This window comes from Hyla sarda, chromosome 9, assembly GCF_029499605.1.
Source record: "Hyla sarda isolate aHylSar1 chromosome 9, aHylSar1.hap1, whole genome shotgun sequence".
In the NCBI taxonomy this organism is placed as follows: Eukaryota; Metazoa; Chordata; class Amphibia; order Anura; family Hylidae; genus Hyla; species Hyla sarda.
The window spans coordinates 25,092,491-25,119,975 of NC_079197.1; the positions used below are offsets into that span (position 1 = coordinate 25,092,491).

The 27,485-nt window shown below is 43.4% G+C and overlaps 3 protein-coding genes and 1 non-coding gene across 6 annotated transcripts in view; 3 read left to right on the top strand and 1 right to left on the bottom strand.

The window, feature by feature from the left end:
- Nucleotides 1–10,980, bottom strand: part of USP20 (ubiquitin specific peptidase 20) — a 107,523-nt gene extending 96,543 nt beyond the window's left edge. The window contains exons 1-2 of the mRNA XM_056540243.1: nucleotides 10,875–10,980; nucleotides 6,329–6,493 (exon numbers count right to left, since the gene is read on the bottom strand). The gene's annotated coding sequence lies outside the window, so the exon portion shown is untranslated. The remainder of the gene's footprint in view (nucleotides 1–6,328; nucleotides 6,494–10,874) is intronic.
- LOC130291500 (non-structural maintenance of chromosomes element 3 homolog) lies at nucleotides 610–27,429 on the top strand. Of its 3 annotated transcripts, none has more exons than XM_056540266.1 (11): nucleotides 610–745; nucleotides 14,288–14,352; nucleotides 16,147–16,254; nucleotides 17,504–17,567; nucleotides 18,786–18,865; nucleotides 19,228–19,322; nucleotides 21,178–21,257; nucleotides 22,922–22,964; nucleotides 23,058–23,120; nucleotides 23,804–23,918; nucleotides 27,077–27,429. In XM_056540266.1, exons 2-11 carry the CDS (start codon nucleotides 14,299–14,301, stop codon nucleotides 27,176–27,178), a joined length of 804 nt encoding a protein of 267 aa, XP_056396241.1. In that variant the 5' UTR covers nucleotides 610–745; nucleotides 14,288–14,298; the 3' UTR covers nucleotides 27,179–27,429. The 3 variants fall into 3 exon arrangements, with proteins under 3 accessions (XP_056396241.1, XP_056396240.1, XP_056396242.1); XM_056540265.1 differs by lacking the exon at nucleotides 610–745 and adding an exon at nucleotides 10,993–11,080 and having other exon boundaries at nucleotides 27,077–27,428; XM_056540267.1 differs by lacking the exon at nucleotides 610–745 and adding an exon at nucleotides 11,094–11,153.
- On the top strand, nucleotides 3,521–5,017 carry LOC130291885 (zinc finger protein 888-like). Its single transcript, XM_056541318.1, has one exon. It carries the CDS (start codon nucleotides 3,521–3,523, stop codon nucleotides 5,015–5,017), a length of 1,497 nt encoding a protein of 498 aa, XP_056397293.1.
- On the top strand, nucleotides 15,601–15,732 carry LOC130292215 (small nucleolar RNA SNORA11). The gene has a single exon (XR_008848123.1). It is a non-coding gene; the product is annotated as a small nucleolar RNA SNORA11 (small nucleolar RNA).
- Nucleotides 27,430–27,485: the final 56 nt, after the last annotated feature.

Here is a 27,485-nt window from a genome sequence, read left to right on the forward strand (position 1 = left end):
CAGAACAAAGGAAAACTTAACAAAAGTCCACCTGTATGCCTTAGGTGTTTGTTCACACCTGAGTCCATGCCATGCGGCATCAAGCAAGTCTTTTCCAGGCCTCCAGGCACTCTGCTCACCAGCTTCCAAATTTGGAGCAAACGTAGGGAAGAACTCCATTCTCAGCTCTCTCTTAAAGTGTGAGCTGCAACTAGCAAAACCCCCTCAGTTGGTGAGGCAGACTAGCTGTAAAGCCAACAAATGCTGGCCTGGATTGTGGGGAATGACCCCCACCCTGCACTCGGTCATTCCCAGTAAGAGTCGTCCCATTATCAGTCTGCGCCGCAGCAAAGACACTGGAAAATTACTGGCTCTTACCTCACCAAGGCCAGGAACCTTGGAGACACATATCACCCATCAACGACCATACCTTTCACCTTCTTACAATATGTATATATTTATATATTTTTTTTAATATACATATATATATATATATATATATACATATACACGTGATATATATATATATATATATATATATATATATATATTTCAGTTGTTTTTCTAGTAGGAACCAATGTTCTGAGCTCTGTTCCCTTTTCCATACCAAGCAGCTGTACAACTTCCTGTGAGCTCAGGACTGTTCAGTGCCCAGAAGGGGAGGAAGAGATGTGACTGAGGAGGAGCTGAGGATGCTGCTTCTGTTATTACTGCAGCCGCTCATATGTCTCTGCACTTATTAAGGTGGTTCGTCTGCAGCTCTCAGGTAATTTACTGCACTGGCTCACAGACAGGCGGCTTCATTGTCACGGATACATAGTAACTCATATTCAGGAGAATGTGGCATTACTGCAGTGTTTCCCAACCAGGGAGCCTCCAGCTGTTGCAAAACTACAACTCCCAGCATGCCTGGACAGCCAAAGGCTGTCCGGGCATGCTGGGAGTTGTAGTTTTGCAACAGCTGGAGTGACTCAGGTTGGAAAACTCTGGATTACTGTGATCATATAAATTGATGTTCAGTGAAAAGCTGTTCTTACTATATTTTACAGTATTAATGCACTACCTTTTATATCAATAACTTTATATCCATAGGCGTCGAATATTAGATCTCATGCTGATAAGCACTGTGTTACCATTCAGTACTCACGGGGGCCAAAATGTTTTGCTTATTTTCATGCTTCTCCATGTACGTATCCAGTATAGATGGTAAATAAAAACATCACAATGCAGCCGTGCCTTTAAAAGTCATTATATTAGGAGTTAACACTATAGGGAAATGTAGTTTGCATGATGACTAAGATGGAGAAAACTGCACCACACATGTGGCATAATAAACCTGGCTCTATGCTAAGCATATTAACGGCTGATACAGCGTTCCCTCAAGTTACAATGAATGAATCGGTTCCAGGACGACCATTGTATGTTGAGACCATTGTATGTTGAGACCATAACTCTATGGAAACCTGGTAAATGGTTCTGAAGACCCAAGATGTGAAAAAGTGAGGATGAAAGAAAAATAAGTAGATAACTAATATAGATAAAGCAAATCCTTACATATAACAGTAAGAAAGATCTGCTGGGAGCTGTAATCACTGTCTATGTAGAGGACAGGAGCTTCTTCAGGGTCCTGTACAGTACACAGTGTCCTAAAATAGTAACATGGAGCCGCCCTCACCTGGTGTCCAAAGGGGCAGCTAACCCTGGTACAGGTAAAGAGTACAGAACATGTAATACCTCCCTGTACTGTAGGAGGCGCTACTTGACAGCCAGTCAGTGCATGAATTTCAGTAATACAGGGGTTTTACCAGTGAAATGTCCATTCTGATTGGTCGGATCTTCCAGCCATTGACAGGTATCACCGATCTGGACTGTCTGTACATTGTATGTTGAGTCTGGTTTCAAGTTACAATGGTCCAGAAAAGACCATTGTAGGATGAATAAATAATAACCTGAGGCCATTGAAAGTTGAGGGATCACTGTACATATACTCTGGCTAAAATAAGTTGCACACAGGTTTTTGCATCGTAGCCTGAAAATTGTTTGCGTCACACTTTACACACATGGCGGAAGATTTGCTTATGTGTTTACGCCTACAGTCGTGGCCAAAACTTTTAAGATTTATTATGAAAATAAAATTTGTGGTAATCTCAAAATATATGGCCACAATGATTGACCTTGTCATAAAATGTGCCACAATTTAGTTATTCCAGTCCCAGGGGCAGTCAAAGAGTGCGTTCACACGGCCGTCTGTCAACGTTTTTTTTTTTTAGCCCTGTTTCGGTTCTGTTCTTGCAGGCTGTAAACGGATTAAAGGACATCTGCAGCGTTACAAACACTTATCCCCTATCCTCAAGATAGTGGATTAGTGTTTGATCGCGGGGGGTCCGAACGCTGGGGCCCCTGGCGATCTCCTGTACGGGGCCGCGGCTCTCCCGTGCAGGGGGGTGTGCCAGCCGCAGCATGACGTTGCGGCCGGCACGCCTCCTCCATACATCTCTATGGGAGAGGCGGGGAGGCAGCATTCGTGCCTTCCCGCATCCCCCATAGAACTGTATGGGGACGGGGAGGAGACCATGAGCGCTTAGGCGGCGCCCCGTTAGGGAGATCGGGGGGGGGGGGGGGTCCCGCGATCAAACACTTGTGGATAGGGGATAAGTGTAATGCCGCTGCAGTTGTCCTTTAAAAACGTTTTTTTTTAAATCCCATTCATGTCAATGGGATTTTTTCACAATCCGTTTACATCCGTTTGTACCCATCTGCACTCATTTCCTTTTTTTGACGGCAGGAAAAAACGGCACATGCAGTATTTTTTCTTCTGTAAAAAACGGAAAAAAAAACGGATACATCTGTTTTTACTGTTTTTACTTTTGAGCAAGCTTAAAACAAAAAAAGCATTGTTTATTAACTGAACAATAATGGATACAAACGGATAACATCCGTTTGCATCCGTTATTGTCCATTTTTTTTTAAAGTCCGTTTTTATTTTTGACTGGAGAAGAACGGGACGGGTCTAGACGGGCGTGTGAACGCAGCCTTAGAAGGTATTATCATTGCTTTGCAACTCAGCATTCCAAGTCTCAGCAGCACTAATTCACTACCCATTGTGGGTAGGGGGGTCTTATACAGGAGTCCCACAATGTACAGTGCATTTGAATAGTAATGTAAGAATCCTTGAATGCTCCTGGGGGAGGTGCAGTGTTGTAATTGAATCCCCAAACCTAACTCTTACCTGGTCTGACTCATGGTGTGAGAGTAGTGAATGCTATGGAAATTGTGTTGGCAGTGCTAGCAGTACACACATACAGGACATTACAGACACAAAACATGAGAGAGTTTACATGCAGGAACTTAAAAAAAATAATTGGATGTGCAAATTTAGGAGCAATTTTCTGTATTGTTCTGTAAAATATATTTTTATGCTTTTGTTACTATATAAACTAAAGTTAATTTGCTTAATAACTAAAGTAAAATTGCCTTAAAACATTGTCTTTCCATAGAGGACTACAGGAAGATGGAGGGGTTCACGTCCTGTCTGAGTGACATGCTTGACAGTGTGAAGGCAGCACAAGCCAAACTGGATAAGAGCCCCTTTTCCATGGGGGAATTCTTGAAAAAAGTGGGTGTCTCAAGTAATCAGCCAACCATAGTGATGGGGCGCAAGCAGTACAAGTGTGATTTGTGTGATCGCTGCTTTTCTGATGCTTCCAACTTGAGGCGCCACAAAAACATCCACACAGACCTGAGGCCTTATGTGTGTGACATATGTGGCAGTAGCTTTCGTCAAAAATCCCAGCTTGACCGCCACCATTTGGTGCACACAGGCGAGCGACCCTACCGTTGTGCCTTTTGTACTAAAGGATTTAGGGACTCTACCGAATTGAGGGTTCACTTTCGCGTGCACACAGGTGAAAGGCCTTACAGCTGTCCCATCTGCCAAAAGAGCTTTTCTCGTATCTGTTATATGAGGAGACATAACGAAAAGCATGCAAAGGCTCAACAAGTGGTAATACAAAAAAATGAAAACTGTCGCCTGGTTACGTCTGCAAATGAGAACGAGGTAATCCCTCAAGAATTCCAGTGCTCATTCTGCAGTAAATCGTTTGCAACCAAGAAAGAACTTGATGCTCACCGCCCTGTGCATCTAAAGACTGGGCCAACGGGGCAGAAACTTTATGAATGTGTCGAATGTAAGAAGCGTTTCAACAATTCCTCTAACTTGAGAAAGCACACGATCATACACACAGGCAAGAAACCGTTCACTTGCAATATTTGCAATCAATCGTTTCGGCAAGCCACCCACCTTCAGCGGCATTACTTGGTCCACACAGGACAGAGACCATTTAAATGTTCAATTTGTCAGAAAGGTTTTCGAGACACCAGTGACTTGCTGAAGCATCAACGTGTTCACACTGGTGAGAAGCCCTATCAGCGCACCATCTGCAATAACAGCACAGTACAAAGACAGAAGCATCTGGATAAAAGGCACAGTCCTGAAGTCCTTCCTTTACCTTCTCCTCCCTCTGTGTCCATGTCTTCTGTAAAAAAAGACTCTTGTGATGTTAAAAGGCAAGAAGAATGTTCACACCACAAAAAACATTGTACAGATGATGACCCTGTACATAACAAGCACATTAAAGACAGATTAAAGTGTAGCCTTTGCAACAAGTACTTTACCCGTATTTCAAGTCTGCATCGTCACTACTTGATGCATACCGGATATCGTCCTTTTAGTTGTCACATCTGTAGCAAAACTTTTCAACAGCTCACTAACCTTGACCGACACAAGCAGATCCACATCAAAGAGCTCCGCTATCACTGCACGACCTGCCAGAAAACTTTTAGAGAGTCCAGTGATCTCTTGCATCACCAGCAGAACCACATGAAGGACCAGTCAGTCAGTGATCACCAGAACGAGAATTGTTCACATATGCCTTACTTAAACACCCATCAAATAAGCCATGGAAGGGAGGCATGTGTGGAAAGTGAGACATTAGCAGATGTTGATGATGGGAACTCAATAGAAGTTGTCTTGGTCTAAATGGTGTCATATATACCTAACATTTACACTGGAAAAAATGTCATTTGGGAGCAACAAGAGTGTTTGTTGCTGCAATTAATGGAAGCTATGGTAAAGTTACAAGTGATAGTCCTTTATAGTTTTTTTTTTTTTTACTTTATTACAATGGATAGATGGCCATACATGCTTAGCCATCTCTAAACTGAAGGGAGGGCTTATACCTGTATGATAAGGACATTGTTTGGTGTCCCGGATTCAAGACAACCACAAACAAGACCTGATATTGCTCTGAGTTATGTGTCAGAAAAATGGAAAGCAATGTAGATAGTTCTAATATGGCTTAAGGGGGGAGACCCATTCTAAAGTCTGAATGACATCTCAGAATTTAGAAAGCAAAGGATACGTTCACAACCCCCAAGTTTCTTGCTGCAGATTTCCAACAGCGAACAATCAACTGCAGAATACATTTGACCACAATGCAAATTTTTTGTTTTGTTAGTAGAGTAAATTGGTGAGAGTTTAGTACCGCTCAGCACAAGACAATCCTTTCATGACGTCAAGGCCCACTGGGTTAGTCTGGCCCAATGAGATCTGAGTAAACATATTCTATTATTGTCAAGCCAAGGGTAGGAAGCCTACATTACTGTATGTATTCTACATACATCTGGAGCCTGCATAATAAAGCTTTCACACAAGTTTAACACAGATGTAAGTCCCAACCTAACTACAAGTCTAGAGACCCATATTAAAAACATCATAGTGATCTATGATGTTGTCATTTTCTGGGTCAATAAACCGACGGTGGGACTGGGACTTCAATCCGTATTACACTCATGTGAAAGTGGCCTCAGTCTGGCACTTGGTACACATGTTGATGCAGTTAATGACTACAGCCCTTTTGCACTAATTCCGTGGATAACCCACTGACATACTGCACTTAAAAATTACCCATTGATGTGTAATTGTGCCATAGTCATACATTCTCAATTGTGAAAAAAAGCAAAAAAAAATTCTTGCACATAAATGTTTTCAATGTCAAATATCATAATTCACTTCCTAAATAGTCTTTTTTAGACATTTAGAATATGAATCTTAGACTTTTTCATAATTTCATTGTTTCTAAAATGTTTCAGCATAGACACCTTGCTTTACAGAGGGGTAACTTGTAGCTTCTGGGCCCCAATGCAAAATCTGAAACGGCCCAATGTGCCATTTATAATACTGGTCTGTTATGGGGCAGATGTGCTTTGGGGCCCCCTTAGGCACCAGGGCCCCGGTGTTACCTCTTTACCCCCTATAGTTACGCCATTGTTGCTATACAAGCTTCCTTACCTTCTAATTTATCACTGGATAGTTTTCCATCATTATGTTGTTCTCTTGTTAAAGTCTATATAATAGCTGACTAGGAGCCATGTTGGCAGTAGAATGTCTTCTTTAAGTCTGCTGTAAATGTAGATTCCCGTTACTGGTGTAGAATTGTAAGACAATAAATCTTATCTAAAAAAAAAAAAAAAAAAAACACAGTAAAAATGCATAATGGTACACATAAAGCCGTGTCTGTTGACATACAAGAATAGCACCTAAATTATTGGATGACATTAAAGGGGTTATCCACCCCTGGACATCTCATCCCAATACAGAACGCTGGGTTTGGTCAGCTGTGGTTGTGACGTCACTTCACGCCCTCTCCATTCATGTCTATGGGAGGCAGTGTGATCGTTGTAGACGTCACAACCACAGACGCTCGAATGCAGCGTTCTTAACAAAAAATGTTCAGAACGCCGCGGTTCCGTCTGTCAAAAAATGTAAATAGCTTCTTTCATTTTGTAAAAGGCCTCTGAAAAATGAAAGAATTGATCTGATTGGTTGCTATGGGCAACTGGGCAACTTTTCCACTGCACAGGTTTTGATAAATCTTCCCCATTGGTTCTTAGGAGGGTTTGCCCGCCCATCTCCTCTTATTCACCAGAGAGGGTGGGGGTAACCCTGGGCTCTTGTATGCTGGGAAACAACCCCCTGGACACTTGAGCCTCATTTACATAATAACAAACAGGTTGTTGACCGGTCCGCTTTAATCACCTTCTATACATTGATGTATTATGTGACAACTATGCTGCGCCTAGTTTAGGATGGATGGATCATGAGACCTGAATAAAAAAAATATATATATCAAAAAGTTATAAACTAACTGCGGGTGTCCCAGAAAATAAATAACACAATGAAATTGTCCTCAAAACTACAATGAAGGTTTCAGAAACATCTAAAAAAAAAAAGTTTTGTATTTGCTTTTCTGACAAAAAGTCCACCATGATGTTAAAAAAACAAAATAACTCCAAACTCATGAAAATCTCATGAAATAGTGACAGTCGATCAGATACTTATCCACAAAGTATATTGTGTTTCCCAGACACTGTTAGAATCAAAAACTGTTGTACATTTTGGCAAAATATTAACCTTTCTAATATACTTCAGAAAAAAATTGTATCTTCTTTTTATAGAAATCATGGGTTATAAAAGACCACTAGGGGTCCCCATAGCATCCAGAACATAATCCAGCATCATCTTTGTCCCAGCTGAAGCACAGGCCAGGACATAGTCCAAGAAGTGAGGATTAGCACTCCTCTGTGCTCACTCCTGTCCTATCAGACTGCAGTCTGAAAACAGAGAGGAAGGGGTTACTGAGCAGCCTGCAGGGATTGGATGAAGAGACCGAGCACAGCAGAGTGACGTCATACTGCCGCTTAGCCAATCACAGTCTACATTGGCCAGTGATTGGCAGTATGACAGTGTGGGCTCTGACGTCACTCCAGGCTGAAGCGTCCTGCTTTCTCGCGGAATTAAGACTGCAGCCGGGGACCGGAACACCGGAGGCATCGCGGGACGCTGAAGTTTAATTCAGGTTTTTTTTTTGTTTTTTTTTACATAATGTAGAATGGGAATTTGTTTAAAAAAAACCTCTCCTTCAGCCGGATAACCCCTTCAGAGGGGTACTCCACTGCTCAGCGTTTGGAACAAACTTTTACGAACGCTGGAGCCGGCGCCGGGAGCTCGTGACGTCATAGCCCCCTCAGGACGTCACGCCCCGCCCCCTCAATGCAAGTCTATGGGAGGGGGCATGACGGCTGTCATGCCCCCTCCCATAGACTCGCATTGAGGGGGCGGGACGTGACGTCATGAGGGAGCGGGGCTATGATATCACAAGCTCCCGGGTCCAGCGTTCAGAACAGTTTGTGTACCCCTTTAAGTTCACGCCCATCTGACTGATTAATGGGAGGTGATGGGCAGGATTAGACAGTCAGGGGGCGTCGGTATTAGGCATACACTCCCCTCACTGTAAAGCATTCTTCCTCCCATCCGTTCGCTGTCCAGGCATGCTGGGAATAGTAGTATTGCAACAGCTGGGGGCACACTAGTTGGGAAAAACTAGAATAGAGAAATACGAAATGCCATACCAACATGGTGTTGTATATAGTGCCACTTTTTCACCCTCTTGTGGCCTTTTTAGGCTCGGGTAGATTTGCAAAATCACAACATGTTGGGGCTATGGCATTTTCTTTTCAAGAATCTTGGCGCTATTTCTCCCATCATAGATTTCTACAGGAGGGAAAAAGTGTTTTTCAAATAGGCCCCTTTTTTCCCCCAAATTTTTTATAGAAATCCTTGAATGAATCACAAAAAAAAAGTAAAAAAAATATAAAATGCAGGGGATAAAATGCCATAACAAAAGGCTTATACTAAAACGTACTATTTTTACATTAAAAAAAAAGTCACAAAAGCTGCATCTTAGGCTCCTTTCACACTATAAAATGCATCCGTTTTAAAGATCCGTTTAATGTTCCGTTATGAAAACCCTTAAAATCGGACGTTAAACAATCCCATAATAGTCTATGGGATTTTTCCATTATCCGTTTTAACCCATTATAGCCCGTCATTATTAACGGATGTTATTTTTTGATGGGACAAAGTAACGGGAGAAATAGTGCATGTACTATTTCTTCCATTCTTTCTCCCGTCACAAAATAACATCCGATATTAATAACGGGCTATGACGGGTTAACATGGATAATGGAAAAATCCCATAGACTATTTTAGCATTTTTAATGGCTTTCATAACGGAACATTACATGGATCTTTAAAACGGATGAATTTTATAGTGAGAAAGGAGTCTTAGGAGAAAATGAGGAGAGACGGGTTTTTTGTGGCCTTTTTTTCCTGACCTAATGCAGACACAAAAATAGCGCCACTTATTTTACCATAACGGCGTAAGGCTGCATTCACACCAAGTTTTTGCAATGCAGTTCCCGTATCAGATTTTTGATGAAAAACTGATTCCTCAAAACTGGACTAAACTGTATCAAAACGTGTGTACAAATTTTAACCCGTATACAGTTTGAAAAATGATGTCCGGTTGCATCCGTTTTTTAAGAAAAAAAAAACGGATACGTTTTTAACTTTTCACTCCATTATGAATAAAGTTTCACTTGTTTAATTGAAATTCAAAGGAAAAAAAAACTGTGCAAAGTCAAAAACCGTTTGGTGCAAACCGTATGGAACCGTAAGCACATACGGTTCTGTACGGTTCCCATTAACTCCCACGTTAAAAAACCTGTATACGGTTTAATACGGTTTTTCACCTCGACCAAAAACCGTGGTAGGTTACGGTTTTGGGTACGGGGGGGAAAAAAAAAAGGAAAAAACCGTACAAGACGCAAAACGGATGCAGCCGGATGCATCTTTTGGCATACGGTTTTCAACAGAGAGTCAATGCATACGGTTTTCAATACGGTTCCGTACGGTTTTCACATTGAAAACGTACAGTGGTCCCTCAAGTTACAATATTAATTGGTTCTGGGACGACCATTGTATGTTGAGACCAGAACTCTATGGAAATCTGGTAATTGGTTCTGAAGCCCAAAAAGTCATCCAAAAATAAGAAAAAAATGTGAGGATTAAAGAAAAATAAGTAGATAAAGCAAGTCTTTACATATAAAAGTAATAAAGATCTGCTGGGAACTGTAAATCACTGTCTATGTCAGTGTTTCCCAAGCAGGGAGCCTCCAGCTGTTGCAAAACTACAACTCCCAGCATGCCCGGACAGCCAAAGGCTGTCCAGGCATGCTGGGAGTTGTAGTTTTGAAACAGCTGGAGGCTCCCTGCTTGGGAAACATTGGTCTATGTAGAGGACAGGAGCTTCTTCAGGGTCCTGTAAGTAAAAAAAAGTAACATGGAGTCGCCCTCACCTGGTGTCCAAAGGAGCAGCTAACCCTGGTACAGATAAAGTATACAGAACATGTAATACCACTCTGTACTGTAGGGGGCGCTACCAGACACCAGTCAGTGCATACGCTTCAGTAATACAGGGGTTTTACCGGTGAATGCCCATTTTGATTGGTCGGTTCTTCCAGCCATTGACACGTTTCACAGATCTGGACTGTCTGTACATTGTATGTTGAGTCTGGTTTCAACTTACGATGGTCCAGAAAAGACCATTGTATGTTGAAACTATTGTATGTTGAGGCCATTGTATGTTGAGGGATCGCTGTATATGGGAACTGTATTGCAAAAACGCGGTGTGAATGCAGCCTATCTTTGCCGCAGTAGCAGGAAAACGGTGAGTGGCGCATTAGTCTTCCATGTGGTTGTATTAGTGACCATAAGTGAAAATATTAGGTAAACAAGACAATAGCTCAATGGTTTCTGCCTTTGGCTGTCCGGGCATGCTGGGAGTTGTAGTTTTACGACAGCTGGAAACACCCTGGTTGGAAAACACTGACTATAGGCATTTTGACTGAGAATTTACCAGGCGTTTCTCCAGCTTAAACTCCTAGCATACTCTGACAGGGCATGCTGGGTGCTGTAGTGTTTAAGAGCTGGTTACTTAATTATACGCCTCATGAAGAGGTTCCATCACATCGTCTATCTGTAGTTTACTAAGACCAGCAGCGTCGACCAATCAGCTGCTTCCCTTTTCCCGCCAGAGACGGCCACGTCACGTGGTCGCGTGCGTCACGAGGAAAGGGCGGGGCCGTCTTGTTATGGTTCCGGGATCGTAGTGTGGTGTGTAGCTGTGCCCGGCAGGAGCAGGTACTGGCATTGTGGGCACCGGCGCCCGGGCTTTGCGGATAAATTACACATTTATCTTCCAATACTGTATATTGTAGGTTTTTTTTGTTTTGTTTTTTTAACTATGGTGCCTCCTGCTGTTGCAAAGCTACAACTCCCAGCATGCCGTTGGCTGTCCGGGCATGCTGGGAGTTGTAGTTCTGCAACAGCTGGAGGCACACCGAGTGGAAAACATTGGTATTTTGTGCTGTATGCTTGCTTCCTATCTGTAACTACAATTCCCAGCAGGCTTACCTGTGCTTGAGACTGTGTAGGCATGCTGGGAATTGTGGTTCCACATCCACTACACTGTGCAGACCACCAAGGATCCTGTACATTATAGAGCAGAAGTCTTCAACCTGCAGACCTCCAGATGTTGCAAAACTACAACTCCCAGCATGCCCGGACAGCCAACGGCTGTCCGGGCATGCTGGGAGTTGTAGTTTTGCAACATCTGGAGGTGTGCAGGTTGGAGACCACTGTTATAGAGAATAGTGAGTTAAAACCAATCAATTTGCAGTTTTATTGTGCATATATATATATATATATATATATATATATATATAATATGCACCATCATACATTTTTTATTCTTCTATCTACGTATTTTCATGTGCGCCATTCTCTGTAGTTTTTCATACCATTTTAGGATAGATGGGATTTCTTAATCACTTTTTATCCCATCATTTATTTATTTTTCTGAAAGACGAGATAAACCCCCGGCAATTTTGGCTTAATTATTATTTTATTTTGATGTTGAAATAATGTTACATTTGTATATTTTGGACATTTATGTGTTCTGCCATACCAATTATGTTAATTTATTTTATTGTTATAAAAAATGGAAAAGGGGCATCTTTTTTTTTATAATTTTTTTTACATTTTTCTGTGTACTCTATATATATATATATATATATATATATATATAATATATATATATATATTTTTTTTTTTTGTCACCCCTATAGCAGTAATTTCCTCCCACCCCCCCCCCCCCCCCCCCCCAACACGTGGGCCTCCAGCTACTGCAAATCTATAACTTCCTATCAACCTAAAGCTGTCTAGGCATGATGGGATTTGTAATTGTCAAACCACAATTACGTGGAAAATGGAGAAAAGCGGTCTTAGAGGCGCTGCGCAAAACGTGGACACAGATGGAAAGACTCGAGCCAGCACAGGACAATTAATATTTTATTGGACACAACGGACGACGCGTTTCGGCACACAGAGTGCCTTCCTCAGGTCCAAACATACAGTGCAAATTCTGGGGTGGATCAGATGCAAGATTGCACTTGTGGGGTTCCTGTGATGAGCGGTGCTGGCGTGGGTCTGCCTTTTTTTTTTTTTTTTCTCTACATCTTCAAACCACAATTAGGCTCCTTTCACACTATCGCCATTGCCCATCAGTAGCGGATCCGTTGTAAGATAGCGGGAGAAAAAATTGTGCTTGGGACATCTTTTTCTCCCGCTATCACTGTCGGCATAACAGACGTTAGAGAATCCCATTCAAGTGAATGAGATCCTCTGTGCCCGTTTTGCCTCGCGTTAGGCTCCGATACATTACCAGGCGTTAATGGCGGTCAAAGGGGAAAAAAAAAAAAAGCCCTTAACGTCCATTAGTAACGGAGCCTTTCAGGTTCAAGAGGAATTTACTCGAGTAATTCCTCTTGAATTCTCCGCTCCAAATTAATGCACATCTCCTCTGCCCATTGACTTTAAAGGGTTTCTCCCTTGTTTATACTGTTTTTTTGTTATTATGTTTTTGTGTTATGTGTGTATTTTTTTAGTTTTTTTTTTTTTTTTTTTTTTTTTTTTTTTTTTTTTTTTTTTTGTGTGTGTGTTGTGATTATGTATATATGTATTTTCTTACCTTTTGTGAAGATCCGGAAGCTGGCCCCTTTTTCTTCCAGTAGCTTGCTGTGTAACCTCGGCCTCCGCCATGTTGTGTTCGGTAAGTGGGATGTCGGGGGATGTGTTCTTGCTTCTGTCCTTCCTATCTTCTGACGTCCGAGGCAAATCTTTTCTTCCTATTTCTTCCGTGGCTCAGCGACGAATCTGCAGCCTCTTCCAGCGCATGCGCAGGTAGTTTATTTTTTTACGTTTTTTTTTACCAATAAAGTTTTTTTGTCTAATTGACAAACTGTCTGTGCTTGCGCAAAGCTACGCTATTAGCATAGACCTAACGTACGCTACACTGTTAGCGTAGCACTTGCGTACTCTCGCATGCGCAGACCGTTTGTCAATTAGACAAAAAAAACTTTATTGGTAAAAAAAAAAAGCTGCATGCGCCGGAAGAGGCTGCAGATTCGTCGCTGAGCCACGGAAGAAATAGGAAGAAAAGATTTGCTTCGGACTTCAGAAGATGGGAAGGACAGAAGCAAGAACACATCCCCCGACATCCCACTTACCGAACACAACATGGCGGAGGCCGAGGTTACACAGCAAGCCACTGGAAGAAAAAGGGGCCAGCTTCCGGATCTTCACAAAAGGTAAGAAAATACATATATACATAATCACAACACACATAAAAAAAACACATACTTATACACACATAACACACAAACATAATAACAAAAAACAGTATAAACTTTAATGTTTTTTCCGCTGTCCTGTTCACACTGCGGAAATTCTGCTAGCAGAATTCCGACGCTGAATTCCGTTCCGCTTGAAGAAAGAACATGTTCATTCTTCAATTGATTTCTGCTAGCGGATTCCGCTTGAAGTCAATGAGAAAAATTCCGCCCAACATCGTTTTTGCGTGGAATTCACGGGCAATTTGCGCGGAATTTGCGCAATTTGCGTGGAAATGGCTGAAAAACCCTTCACTTCTTTCTCCTTTCTCGAATTTTGCGCAAAAAAATAATCTTTTTTCCGCCCGTACGTTTTTCAGCGTGAATTACTCTCCATTTACTCCATGTGAACGCACCCTTAGGGGAACACTGGCTTACAGTGACTGATCTACTGCTGTGAAAATGCTGATTTATTGATGGTACACTGCAATACTTACAGTAATGTATTGCAGTGTACCTTTTTAGCTGTGCCTGCATGTTTATTAGCGCCGCTGGTTATGGAACAAGCTTTGACGTGCATGTCATATGTCAGGAAGAGGTTAAATGTTTTAGTGAATGTTCATGAAATGAAAATTCATAGTTTTATTTGCTTTAAAGTGAACCTACTTATTTTCTATAGGTCCTCTAGCAATGGCGCAAAAAAGGAGAGGCCGGCCCAGTCTTCGGAACACTTCACAGGTTCAGGTATGATGTAAAGCAGTGACTCCCAACCTGCGGCCTTCCAGCTGTTGCATAACTACTACTCCCATCATGTCTGTGGCTGCCTGGTACAATAGGAGTTGTTGTTGTTTTTTTGTTGCAACAGCTGGAGGTGGGCCAAAAGTTGGGAAACACTGATTTATAGGTTATCAAATGCATTTTCTCGTGTGTGTGTGTGTGTGTGTATGTATGTATGTGTATATGTATTGTACAATGTAACTTAAAGGGTTACTCCGCTCCCCAATGTTCCGAATGCTGGGTGTGGGCTTCTGTGTTCTTGCCCACCCCGCCCCGTGAAGTCACGCCCCGTCCCCGCAATGAAAGTCTGTGGGAAGGGGGTGCGATGGCCATCAAGCCCCCTCCCATAGACTTTCATTGAGGGGACGGGACGTCACAAGGGGCGGGCGAGAACATGGAAGCCCACACCCAGCGTTCGGAACATTGAGTTCCGGATGCTGGGGAGCGGAGTGACCCTTTAAAGGAGTACTGCAATCTTAGACAATTATTCTCTATCCTCAGGATAGGGGATAAGTGTCTGATCATGGTGGGTCTGAACTCTGGGACCCCCAGCGATCTCCCGTACGGGGGCCCGGCATTACTGCAGCGAATAGTGCGAGTCGTTGACCTTACTGAGGTGGATGACAAGCCCCCTCCATACAGCTCTATGGGAGAGATGGGGATGCATGAACGCTGCATCTCCGCTTCTCCCATAAAGATCCATGGAGGGGGCGTGTTGGCCGCAGCATCATGCTGCGGCCAACACGCATCCTGCACGGGAGAGCTGGTGCCCTGTACAGGAGATCGTAGGGGGTCCCAGCGTTCGGACCCCCCCCCCCCACGATCAGACACTTATCCCCTATCCTGCTGATAGGTGATAAATATCTACGGGTGCAGATGTCCTTTAATGAGGTTTAAATGGAACGTGCCACATTGTGCATGTAGTAAGTTCTGCAGACATCACGTTATGGAGCAGGAGGAGCTGAGCAAATTGCCATATATCAGTGTTTCCCAAGCAGGGTGCCTCCAGCTATTGCAAAACTACAACTCCCAGCATGCCCGGACAGCCTTTGGCTGTCCGGGCATGCTGGGATTTGTAGTTTTGCAATAGCTGGAGGCACCCTGCTTGGGAAACACTGTTGTATATGATGTGCATGGACTGCTTTACTGTACATGTCCACACTGTACTTCCCGGTGTGTATCGATTACTCTTACTTTCTACTACATTGCCATTCTTTGGTGTGCTCAGAGCAGCCTATGGTGAAACCCTTCCTAGGCTGTTTATACCACACCGTAAATCAATCCTCTGCAGCTACCACGGTGGGACGTGAAGAAAGTGTCCTCCCCGGTGTAGGTTGCAGTACATGTTCTGCTCTCATTTATGTCTGAGTAACTTTATTCTAGTATTTGGATTTTTTTTTTCTTCTTCTTCTTACAAATCATTACCAGAGATTTATCAAAGCTAGTGCAAGAGTGCAACCATAACATTTGAACCTGCAGGACCAGTTTTGATAAATCTCTTGTAATGTTGTTTTTCATTTAAAAGGACTGGGTCAATGGTTCCCCCAACCAGGGTGCCTCCAGCTGTTGCAAAAACTACAGCTTCCAGCATGCTCGGACAGCTAAAGGCTGTCCGGGCATGCTGGGAGTTGTAGCTTTGCAACAGCTGGAGGCACCCTGGTTGGCTAACACCGAATTGAGTTAATGGTGCCATAATGGAATATTATGTGAAAGTGAATTCTGTATTGCATTCTTTTTGTGTGTTTTTTTTTTTTTATGTAGCGTGGCGATGTGGATATGGAGGAAGATATTTCATTCACTCAAACACAGACTCTAACGCAGGTGCAGAGGAATTTGGAGAAGCACTCTCCTGAGCAAGTGAACCTGAAGGTAGGTATATAGGGCCTGTGTGTGTGGCCTCTGCCCTATACTGGACAACGTTTATTGGGTGAAAGGTTTTGGCCCTATTTGCATATCGATTAAATAAGACAGCTCAATAAGATTCCTATGTGTGTATATATATATATATATATATATATATATATATATATATCACTTGGTGTGCGGTGCTTTTAAAGAGTACCTGTCCCCAAACTAAACTTTTAATATATTGTTTCTTATGTAATTATAAGACTCTTTGCTATTTACTTGCTGTTAAAATTCTCAACCTTTTTATATGTTTTTAATGTTGTTGAAAAAAACGGCCACTAGGTGGCTCTGTTCTGTTCCCTGCGCAAATCAAACAATTAGTTTGGTCTCCTCCCGGCCTGGCAGGAGACCAAACACAGGAAGTGGCTGCGGGGCATGGCGAGGCACAGCACTTACAGTCTTCATTTACGTTGCATCGGCTGGGGAACGCCCACTTTCTCCTGCCAGGAGGTCACACAATGTGAGCAAGGGGAAAGGTATGATACACAGCTTTTTAAAGCTCAGAAGATTCTTTTAAAGGGGTACTCTGGTGCTTAGACATCTTATCCCCTATCCAAAGGATAGGGGATAAAATGCCTGATCGCCGGCCGCCGCTGGGGACCCCCGGGATCTTGCAAGCTATCACGCCCCCTCCCATAGGCTTGCATTGAGGGGCGGTGCGTGACGTCACACGGGGGCAGATGCGTGACGTCACACGCCGTCGGCCTTGTGGTCGCCGGTAATCAGACCCGGAGCGAACACGCTCCGGGGACTGGTTACAAACTGGGTGCAAGATCCCGGGGGTCCCCAGCGGCGGGACTCCCGCGATCAGGAATCTTATCCCCTATCCTTTGGATAGGGGATAAGATGTCTAAGCACCGGAGAACCCCCTTTAAGAGCAGGAGGGGTGTTAGGACTAGTAGGGAATATAATCAGGGCTAGTTTAGAAAATATGGTTTTGATGACAGGTTCTCTTTAAGTTCTTGAAAATACACATGCTGATTTTTTTTGTTATTTGTTCTACATCCTGCTGAATGGTCTGCGCTATTTCATCAAGCAAGTAAATGGAAATCATGAGAACAGAGGCCAAAATCGCACACACCTTTTGGCATTGGTCGGCTCTCAGAGCCAGATTGCTACATAGTGTGTGTACATGCATCATATATGTCCAGTTTGGGGGCTTATTGTGTTCATGTTATGATATCAGATGCTATTTCTTTTGTCCTTGTAGGTTGGGGAGCTGGTTCAGTACCTGCTGATCAGGGACCAGAAGAAATTGCCCATTAAGCGTGCAGGTATAAAAATGGGGAAAGGTTTGGTTCTGGCCATAAAATGCGAGTGCAGCATTGGTCTCTCATTCGTTCTGCAAAGACCAGAGAGACGGCTTGTGCGGGGTGGTACAGTTACCAAGACAACCGTATGATGCCAAGTTCTGTGCACGCATCCCGTTCTTCTGAAAAGGGCAAGTGCACGGAACTCGCCAGGCATCATACTGTTGCTACGGCAACTGTACAAGCCAGTGAGAGCTGCATCTCACCCCAGTGATTTTTTTTCAGAACGGACAGAAAACCAACATCAATTTCATTGGTGGAAATGAGTCAAGATTTTTATTGACAAAATGTAGAAATGTATTCCAAAACGTGACATTGTACTTTGTACCTATAGAACAGTGGTCTTCAACCTGCGGACCTCCAGATGTAGCAAAACTACAACTCCCAGCATGCCCGGACAGCCAACGGCTGTCGGGGCATGCTGGGAGTTGTAGTTTTGCAACATCTGGAGGTCCGCAGGTTGCAGACCACTGCTATAGAAGGTAAAAGTACTTCAGCTTTCTATATTTTTGGCTCCTCACCCTGTTTGGTTGTTGTCATTAGTTTAAGGCTTTAGTGTCTTCACTCTCTGTAAGACGGCTGTTCGGGCATGCTGGGTGTTGTAGTTTTGCAACATCTGGAGGTCCGCAGGTTGTAGACCACCGTTAGAGAAAGTTGTACTCACCTGTCCCCTGCCGCTACGGACCATCACCGCTGCCCTGGATGTCCCTGTCGCCGCGTTCCCGAGGTGTGTCCGACACTCCGGCAAGGCCTCTGCTTCCGGCAACCGCGCTCTCCGTCGCCGCCATCACGTTGCTACGCACGCCGCTCCTATTGGATGATGGGACGGCGTGCGCAGCGACGTGATGACGACGACGATGGAGAGCGCCAACGATGCAGGGGATCCCGAAGAGGACGCGCCGGAGCCCCGAGGACAAGTAAGTGATCGTCAGCGGAGCTCACGGGGCACCGTAAACGGCTATCTGGTGGCAGCTGAAGCAGTCTGCGCTGCCGGATAGCCGTTTATGCGATGGCCCTGACATAAAAAAAAAAGAATCGTATGTTGATGCTGCCTCTGAGAGGCCATTGTATGTTGAAATTATCGTAGGTCGGGGGGGTCACTGTACATTCCAGAACTATGATACGAACACTGGACTTGCACTTACATGTGTTTCTATATGTTAAAACATTTTTTATTTGCAGATATTGTAAAGCACGTGGTAAAAGACTACAAAGATGTCTATCCTGAAATACTTCATCGTGCCCAGAAGGCATTGCTAGATGTAAGTGTATATGGTTCCTGTATGTTCAAGGGGTTTTCCTGAGATTTAAAGTTATCCCCTCTCCACAGCATAGAGGATAACTAGCTGATTGTAGGGGGGTCTGACCACCGGGACTCCCCCTGATTAGGAGAACAGAGAGCAGTCGTCCATTTTATCAGTGGAGCAGCAGCATGCGTTCACGTCCACCAGGTTATTTACTTTTCCTCTACGACTTTCGCGCATTTTAGCTGTCGGCTATGTTTGTCCCATAGAGAGTGACTGGAGCTGCAATGCTGTGGATAGGGAAGAAATGTTAATTTAGGAAAACCTAAACCTGCTTGGTTTTGGAATTGCTTAGAACATTTAGTTTTTATCTCTTGCAGGTTTTCGGTTTCCAGCTGGAGGAAATTGACACAAAGAGCCATATTTATATCCTTATTAATAAATTGGAGCGTGTGCCAGAAGATAGCATGAAAGTGTAAGAGTATTTTCGTCACATGAGGAAGTGGGTTGGTCCTTCTTTAAAAGGGTACTCCGGTGAAAAACGTATTATTTTTATTTATTTATTTATTTTATATTTTTTTTCAACTGGTGCCAGAAAGTTAAACAGATTTGTAAATTACTTCTTTTTAAAAATCTTAATCCTTCCAGTACTTATCAGCTGCTGTATGTTCCAGAGGAAGTTCTTTTTCTTGAAAAATTTCTTTCCATGCTGACACCTATGCGCATGTCAGGAACTGTCCAGAGTAGGATCAAATTCCCATAGCAAACCTAGCCTGCTCTGGACAGTTCCTGAGCTAGAGGTGTCAGCAGAGAGAACTGTGGTCAGACAGAAAATACATTTAAAAAGAAAAGAACTTCCTCTGTAGTAAACAGCAGCTAAGTACTGGAAGGGTTAAGAATTTTAAATAGAATTTTTTTTTTACAAATCTGTTTTAATGCTTAACCTCTTAAGTACGCAGGGCGTACCTGTACGTCCTATCGGTCTATAACATGCAGGGTCATGCCGTGGGTCATAGCGGGTCGGTCCCGGCGGCTAATGAAAGCTTCCACCTTGGGCTAATAGTGTGCGGCACCGATCTTGCTGCATACTATTAACCCTTTAGACGCGGCAATCAAAGTTGATCGCCGTGTCTAAAGTTGCAAAAGTTGCATCCCGGCAGCTCAGTCGGTTTGATCGGGATCACTGCGATCAGCTAGAACGCAGCAGGAGGGTCCCTTACCTTTTTCTAGAGGTAAGCCAAAATCAAACGTATAATTTTAACCGTATGGACCTACAGAATTAAGATAAGGTGTCAGTTTTTACAAAAAAATTTACTGCGTAGAAACGGAAGCCCCCCAAATGTTATAAAATTAAATTTTTTCTTCAGATTTGTCGCACAATGACCAGTTTTTTCCTTTCGCCATGGATTTTTGGGTAAAATAACTAATGTCGCTGCAAAGTAGAATTGGTGGTGCAAAAAATAGGCCATAATATGGAATTTTAGGTGCAAAATTGAAAGGGTTATGATTTTTAAAAAGTAAGGAGTAAAAAACGAAAGTGGAAAAACCCTGCGTCCTTAAGGGATTAATTAACCCCTTAAGAACTCGGCCCTTTTTCGCAATTATGACCACCGTCACTTTACGAATTAATAACGCGAAACATATTCTACTTTATTTTGGTGGTAAATTTTCGGCGTTACTTGCATCCTTTTTTGGTGAAAAATCCCAAAATTTCATGAAAATGTTGCATTTTTCTAACTTTGAAGCTCACTAATTGTAAGGAAAATGGATGTTCCAAATAAATTTTACTTTTCTTCACAAACACAATATGTCCACTTTATGTTTGCATTGATTGACATGCGATTTTCTCCGATCGCCGACATGGGGGGGCGGGGTCTCAGAACCCCCCTGGACGATGTGCCAGGGTGCCTACTGAATGATTTCAGCAGGCATCCGGCTCCGGTCCCCAACCGGCTAGCGGTGGGGACCGGATTTCCCACGGGCGTATGGATACGCCCTCGGTCCTTAAGGATTCTGAATGCAGGGCGTATCCATACGCCCTGTGTCCTGAAGAGGTTAAAAACAAAAGTACTGTAATCTGCAGTGGATTTTACCCATGTAAAACTAACTTTAGGCTAGGTTTCCACACAGGGTTAGTTTTGGTTTTTGTGTTATATTTTTTTTAATTTTTTTTAAACTGCCACTGGAATGAGAAATATACTTCTTGTTGCTGGATCCACTTTTGTCTTTGGCTAATGTGTCCTATTTTAGAGCCTATTACTATACTGGCTCACAAACTGTGCTGAAGTGGCAGTACACAAATTAACACTTCTATTAACCTCTTATTTAAGGGATGACAATACAGCAAAATTGGGCTTACTTACAGTAATTTTGAGCCTTATCTTCATGAAGGGGAACAGTGTCAAAGAGGGTAAGTAGATTTCATATGTGCGACCCTGTCTACCTTCTGTATCTCATGTTTTCATTGCTGCAGTCTCTTCTGTGTCCTGGCAAACTAGGTCATATTCTCTGTACTGTTTGGTAGAATTGATTAAAGGACCTGTTGTGATAATACACTGCTGTTCCAGATGATGTTTGGCCTCCCCTGGCCTGTCTGCTTTGGTATGTTGTTGTGTGTTGCATATAATAACCTATCTCTGCCTTTCCTTATAATGATCTATGGTGCTATTTCTGTTTTGTTTTTTTCTTCTTCTTCTAGAAATATATCAATAAAGAGAACCTGTCATCAAACCATATTTTCTAAACTAGCTCAGATTATTTTCCCTAACTACTCCTAACACCCCTCCTGCTCTTAGAAAAAAATGTCCTAGCTTTAAAAAGCTGTGTACCATACCTTACCCCTTGCTCACATTGTGTGAGCTCCCGGCAGGAGAAAGTGGGCGTTCCCCAGCAGGCACTACGTCACTGAAGCCTGCAAGAGCTGTGCCTCACCATGTCCCACACGCACTTCCTGTGTTTGGTCTCCTGCCAGGCCGGGAGGAGACCAAACTAACTTTTTGTTCTGTGCAGGGAACAGAGCCACTAGTGGCCGTTTTTTCAATCACATTAAAAACATATAAAGGTTGATAATTTTGACAGCAAGTAAATAGCAAAGTGTTTTATAATTACATAAGGAACAATATATTAAAAGTTTAGCTACGGGTACTCTTTAACCACTTGGTTATGAGAAACGGCATCATGCAGAGCTCTTTGAAAAGCTGTTTTAGAATTATGTTTATGGAAAATACACATGTACAGTCATGTCTGTAGAAAACAGTTTTTTTATTTTTTAGACTTTTTATTTATTTTTTATTTTTTTTATATACGTTTTTTTACTTTCTTGAGCTTTCATGATCTCTGTTTGCTGTCAGTGAATAGACTCCTACTTACATTGTTAACAATCACTGGCTAAAAATTCATCCTGGCCATGTTTCATAAAGCTATTGCTCTAATGCAACGCAGCAACTTGGCCACGTGATATGTGGCATGGCCAAAGATTACACTGTTGCCCGTCCATGATTAAGAACCTAACAGGGTCTGAGACGTTTGTGTTTACACGTAATAAAAAATTCTATGTTAAAGGGGTACTTCACTGCTCAGCCTTTGGAACAAACTGTTCCGAAGGATGGAGCCGGGAGCTTGTGACATCATAGCCCCGCCCCCATGACTTCATGTCCCGCCCCTCAATGCAAGTCTATGGGAGGGGGCGTGACAGCTGTCACGCCCCCTCCCATAGACTTGCATTGAGGGGCGGGGCGTGACATCATGTGGGGGCAGGGCTATGAAGTCACAAGCTCCAGCGTTCGGAACAGTTTGTTCCAAATGCTGAGTAGCGGAGTTACCCCTTTTTAAGATGTTCTTTGTGCTTTTGGTGAAGTTGTAATAGGGGATTTTTATTCTGAAATGGTGTTCGCAGTCAATTGTAAGGTGTCCATATTCCCTACCTACAGTGCAGATAACTTGCTACCTGACAAACCGGCAGGGATCGATTTCTGGCAACATCGAGTCAAAGCAATTTGAGAATGCTAAGGGAAGGTAACGTGAACTTGATCACTAAACTTGTGTTGTGATGCATTTGTTGGTTGTTCTCTGCAGCTGTCATCTGGGAGACCCTGCGGCGTCTGCACGTTGATCCTGGGTACGTTCAGAGATGTACTTTATAATTGTTAATGCCAACTATTATCTGTTCGCCTCCCAACTAATCCTGTTTTTATCTTATTTTTTTTTTCAGAGAGCGACATGAAGACTTTGGAGATGTGAGAAAACTTGTGACAGATGAATTTGTAAAACAAAAGTAAGTTGTCTGCGCCCATCACTGATCTTTGTTGGATGCTGGTGTGTACAGAGCAGCCTGGGCCGAGGTCTTTGCTGGTTACATCACACCACAGAGCAACAGCAGAATCTTCCAGCAAATGCTAAAGAAGAGAACTGCAGACATTCTTTACCAAACAAGGGCCCAGATTTATTGATCTGCATAATCAAGTACAGTTAACAGCTTGGAGATGGGTCCATTCACGCCAACACGTTTCGGGTCAAGGACCCTTAGTCATGGTATGCCTTGACCCGAAACGTGTTGGCGTGAAGGGACCCATCTCCAAGCTGTTAACTGTACTTGATATTGCCTGATATACTCCCCTATCTGCCTTTCTATGGAACTTTTGATGAGATATCAATAAACTCCGGATTTTATGTGCTGGCTACATTCGTCTATTGTGCTGCTTGTCTTGAGGATTGCCGTGCACTGGAGGCCCAGGTGAGCTGATCAACTGCTTTTCTACTTAATTTTAAAATCTCTTAACTTTCTGGCACCAGTTGAAAAAAGTTTTCCACCGGAGTACCCCTTTAAGGTAGTTTATATCACTGCTTGGATCTAGTCCAATCTTTTCTAAGATGTGCAGACAGGACATCCTAATGGAACGATGTGTAATCTGAATCCTACTATAAAATGATGCTAATAAGTAACTTTTGTCTTTTTAGATACCTAGAATATAATAAAATCCCCCATACAGATCCCCCAGAGTGTGAATTCCGCTGGGGTCCAAGAGCTTGTAAGGAAACCTCTAAAATGAAAATTCTGGATTTTGTCTCAAAGGTAAGATGGTATATTGAGCTACATGTTGGTTATGTAGACAGCTGCCTGTAAACAATCTGGTTTCTGCACTTAGCAGTTTATTTAATGTGTCAAATATTCGGACACCTAAATCTCAAGGATATTTGCAGTGTCAAATGCTGCAGAAAGATTCAGATGCCCTAAGGACAATACTCTCTTGCTTTTTTTTCCCTACCTTGCTGACCACATTATGGTAAGCCCCAAGGCCTTCCCTGACATCTCACATGACATTAAAGGGGTACTCCGCCCCTAGACATCTTATCACCTATCCAAAGGATGGGGGATAAGATGTCTGATCACAGGGGTCCCGCCGCTGGGGACCCCCGCAATATAGCATGTTTCACCCACCTGTTTTTGCTACGGAAGCGCTGGAGGGTCTGGGTCCCGACCACGGGGCGGAGTCGTGACGTCACGAACTTCCATTCCCGTGGTCGGGACACAGACCCTCCAGCGCTTCCGGAGCAGAAACAGGTGGGTGCCGCATGCTATATTGTGGGGGTCCCCAGCGGCGGGACCCCCGTGATCAGACATCTTATCCCCTATCCTTTTGGATAGGGGATAATTTGTCTAGGGGTGGAGTACCCCTTTAAGGACCAGTCACCCTGTGTAGGGAACACAAGACAAATGGAGGGCCTAAGTCATCTGCTCCCTGCCCACAGTCCTACATACACCTTTGATGCATGTATTCAATCTCCAGAACACATAACAGGTCTCACGTACCCCTTGCCCCCTAAAATAATCATAGGGTTCATCAGAAGACCAGTATTAAGAGAAACTGACAGCATGGAGTGAATAGTGCGGGTGAACCAGATTAAAATGGTATATCACTTACCTTTCAGAAATACATGCTGTATTAATCTCCATTGGTAATATGTAAATGACTGGCTTTACACAGTTAAGGTAGCATTTATATATATATTTTAAGGTGTACATTAATAATCTGGACAAACGTTCAGCATGTTAAACACAATTGTCTTCCTTCATTGACATTAAGTAGACTTGACCATCTATATGGCAGTGGTCTTCAACCTGCGGACCTCCAGATGTTGCAAAACTAAAACTCCCAGCATGCCCGGACAGCCGTTGGCTGTCCGGGCATGCTGGGAATTGTAGTTTTGCAACTTCTGGAGGTCCGCAGGTTGAAGATCACTGCTCTGTGGTCATTTAACACACCAGGTCCATTCTACAACTGTCCCCACTATCATAAGGATTGAACTGTTGTCTTATTGCTGACTAACTACTTAAAAGTTGAAGAGTTAGGTGTTTTGTGTCACCCCCATCATTTTGTTGATGAGTTGTTATGGCACCGGGGGCCTTACAGTGCGCCCTGACTCTTTGTGCTCTGTCGCAGTGCGGATGTGTATTTATATCATATGAGGTGGGATTGTCTTCCTCTGTGTAAAGGTTTGGAAAATGTTTAAATAAAAACCTGGTGGCCAGCTAAAGAATAAACATTTCTGGTGTGATTGCTCATAAGGGTTTTGTCACTAAGTAATGTTTTGCAAGGTGGTCAAATACTTTAAGGAGTACTCCGCTGCTCAGCGTTTGGAACAAACTGTTCCGAACGCTAGAGCTAGGAGTTTGTGATGTCATAGCCCCGCCCCCTCAATGCAAGTACATGGGAGGGGGCGTGATGGCTGACATTGTTCCAAATGCTGAGCAGTGGAGTACTCCTTTAATTAAAATGCAAAACAACTTCACTTATTTAAAATGCATTTTCTGGATTTTGTTGTCTCACTGGTCAAATAAACCTATTAAAATTAGACTGTTTACATCCTGACAAATGATAAAAGGATTAAATAATATTTCCTTCATTGTAAGTAACACTCCTGTGCCAGCTGGCTATAACAAAGTGACCTCCATATACAGGGGTGTGGAAATAAAAAAAAATACTTGTTCAAGGGACTAAAACGGAGCACAATCCACTTGTACAGGTACATCAAATAATGGGGTGACCTAGATATGTTCCCCCCCCCCCCCCAGTTGGTAGGAAGGGTTAGGCAGAGCCCCAGATACCTATGTCCCCCAATAGGTAGGGCTCCCCCATATGTACACAGGTTCCAGATAGATATGAAACCCCATCAGGTAGGGCTTCGCAGTAGGTAGAGAGGCCCCAGATATGACACCCATCACTGATGGGGGGGGGGGTGTCATATCTATCTGGGGGCCTGTCTACCTGCTGGGGAGCCCTACCTGATGATTAGGTGGGGCTTCCCAGTAGGTAAAAAGGCCCCTAGATAGGATATTACCCCCAGCAGGTAGGGCTCCCATTTAAACAATTATACCACCTAAGTCAGTGTTCTTCAATCAGGGTGCTCCAGCAGTTGCAAAACTCCCAGCATGCCCAGACAGCTGAAGGCTGTCTGGGTGTTGTAGTTTAGCAACAGCTGGAGGCACCATGGTTGGGATGCACTTCCCTAAGTAGATGTGGTAGGCAGGTCCTCCCTTATATAGTAAGTAGCCAAGTTTGAGTAGGTAACTCACTTCTACTTGCATCTCCGTTCCCTGCGGGGACTTCCTGATGGAGGTGCACGCGGTGAGTGACGTCATCCTGTACGGCTTGTGCGATGACATTCGCCTCACGCACCTCCGCAGGAAGGCTCGCTATAGGCTGCATCATGCTGCTGCGGTCTATAGCAGTTTAATGACTGGGCATGACAGTCTTTCCCCGTCATCTGTGAAGTCTTCCAGCATTTAGCGCTGCTTGCCCGAAGGAGGGCTAAATAAATGCCTGAGGAATTCACCTGCCCGGCCCTGCATGTCCCGGGTGTCTGGCGATACAATTCGTGCTAAAGAGATGTCTGCAGTACAACCTCTTATACAGGCTAGATCAGTGACTGATTAACAGTAGCACACGCCTCCCCTACATGTTTTACCACCGAAGTGGCTTTGTCACAAGGTAGGCTACTACCATAAGCTGTCTATGTATTAGATACAACCAGCAAATCTGCCCCAGGGTGTTTCCTCTATACTAACAAAAGGGCCACTCAGTGGAGGAACAAACATCTGCTTGTTTTGTTTTTTTTCATCGCTGACCCCTAAAAAAGAGGCCCTTAAACCGGTTTTAAAAAGAAAACATGAATAGAACTTCACTTAAACGTAACATTCTTACACTTTTACTTTATTTTTTTCCCTTGTAGATTCAGCAAAAGGAACCCAAGTCTTGGATTACACAATATAAGGATGCACAGGAGCTCCCCAAGTCACAAGCGCCCACAGCCTCTCAGTCAGCAAGGCCCTGAGCCTTTCCCTGCCATCACAAAAAAAAAGCACGCACACAGGTTGGCATATGGGGCATTTATTAAAACAAAGTTGAATGCCTCCAGAGGGCACATCGCTCCATAGACTTAACATACAGCGTCCAGTACATTTACATCTGTCTCCTAGTCCAGGTGTATCTTTCTTTTGTTAAATCTGTTTTAAGATGTTCTATAACAGTGGTCTTGAACCTGCTGACCTCCAGATGTTGCAAAACTACAACTCCCAGCATGCCCGGACAGCCAACGGCTGTCCGGGCATGCTGGGAGTTGTAGTTTTGCAACATCTGGG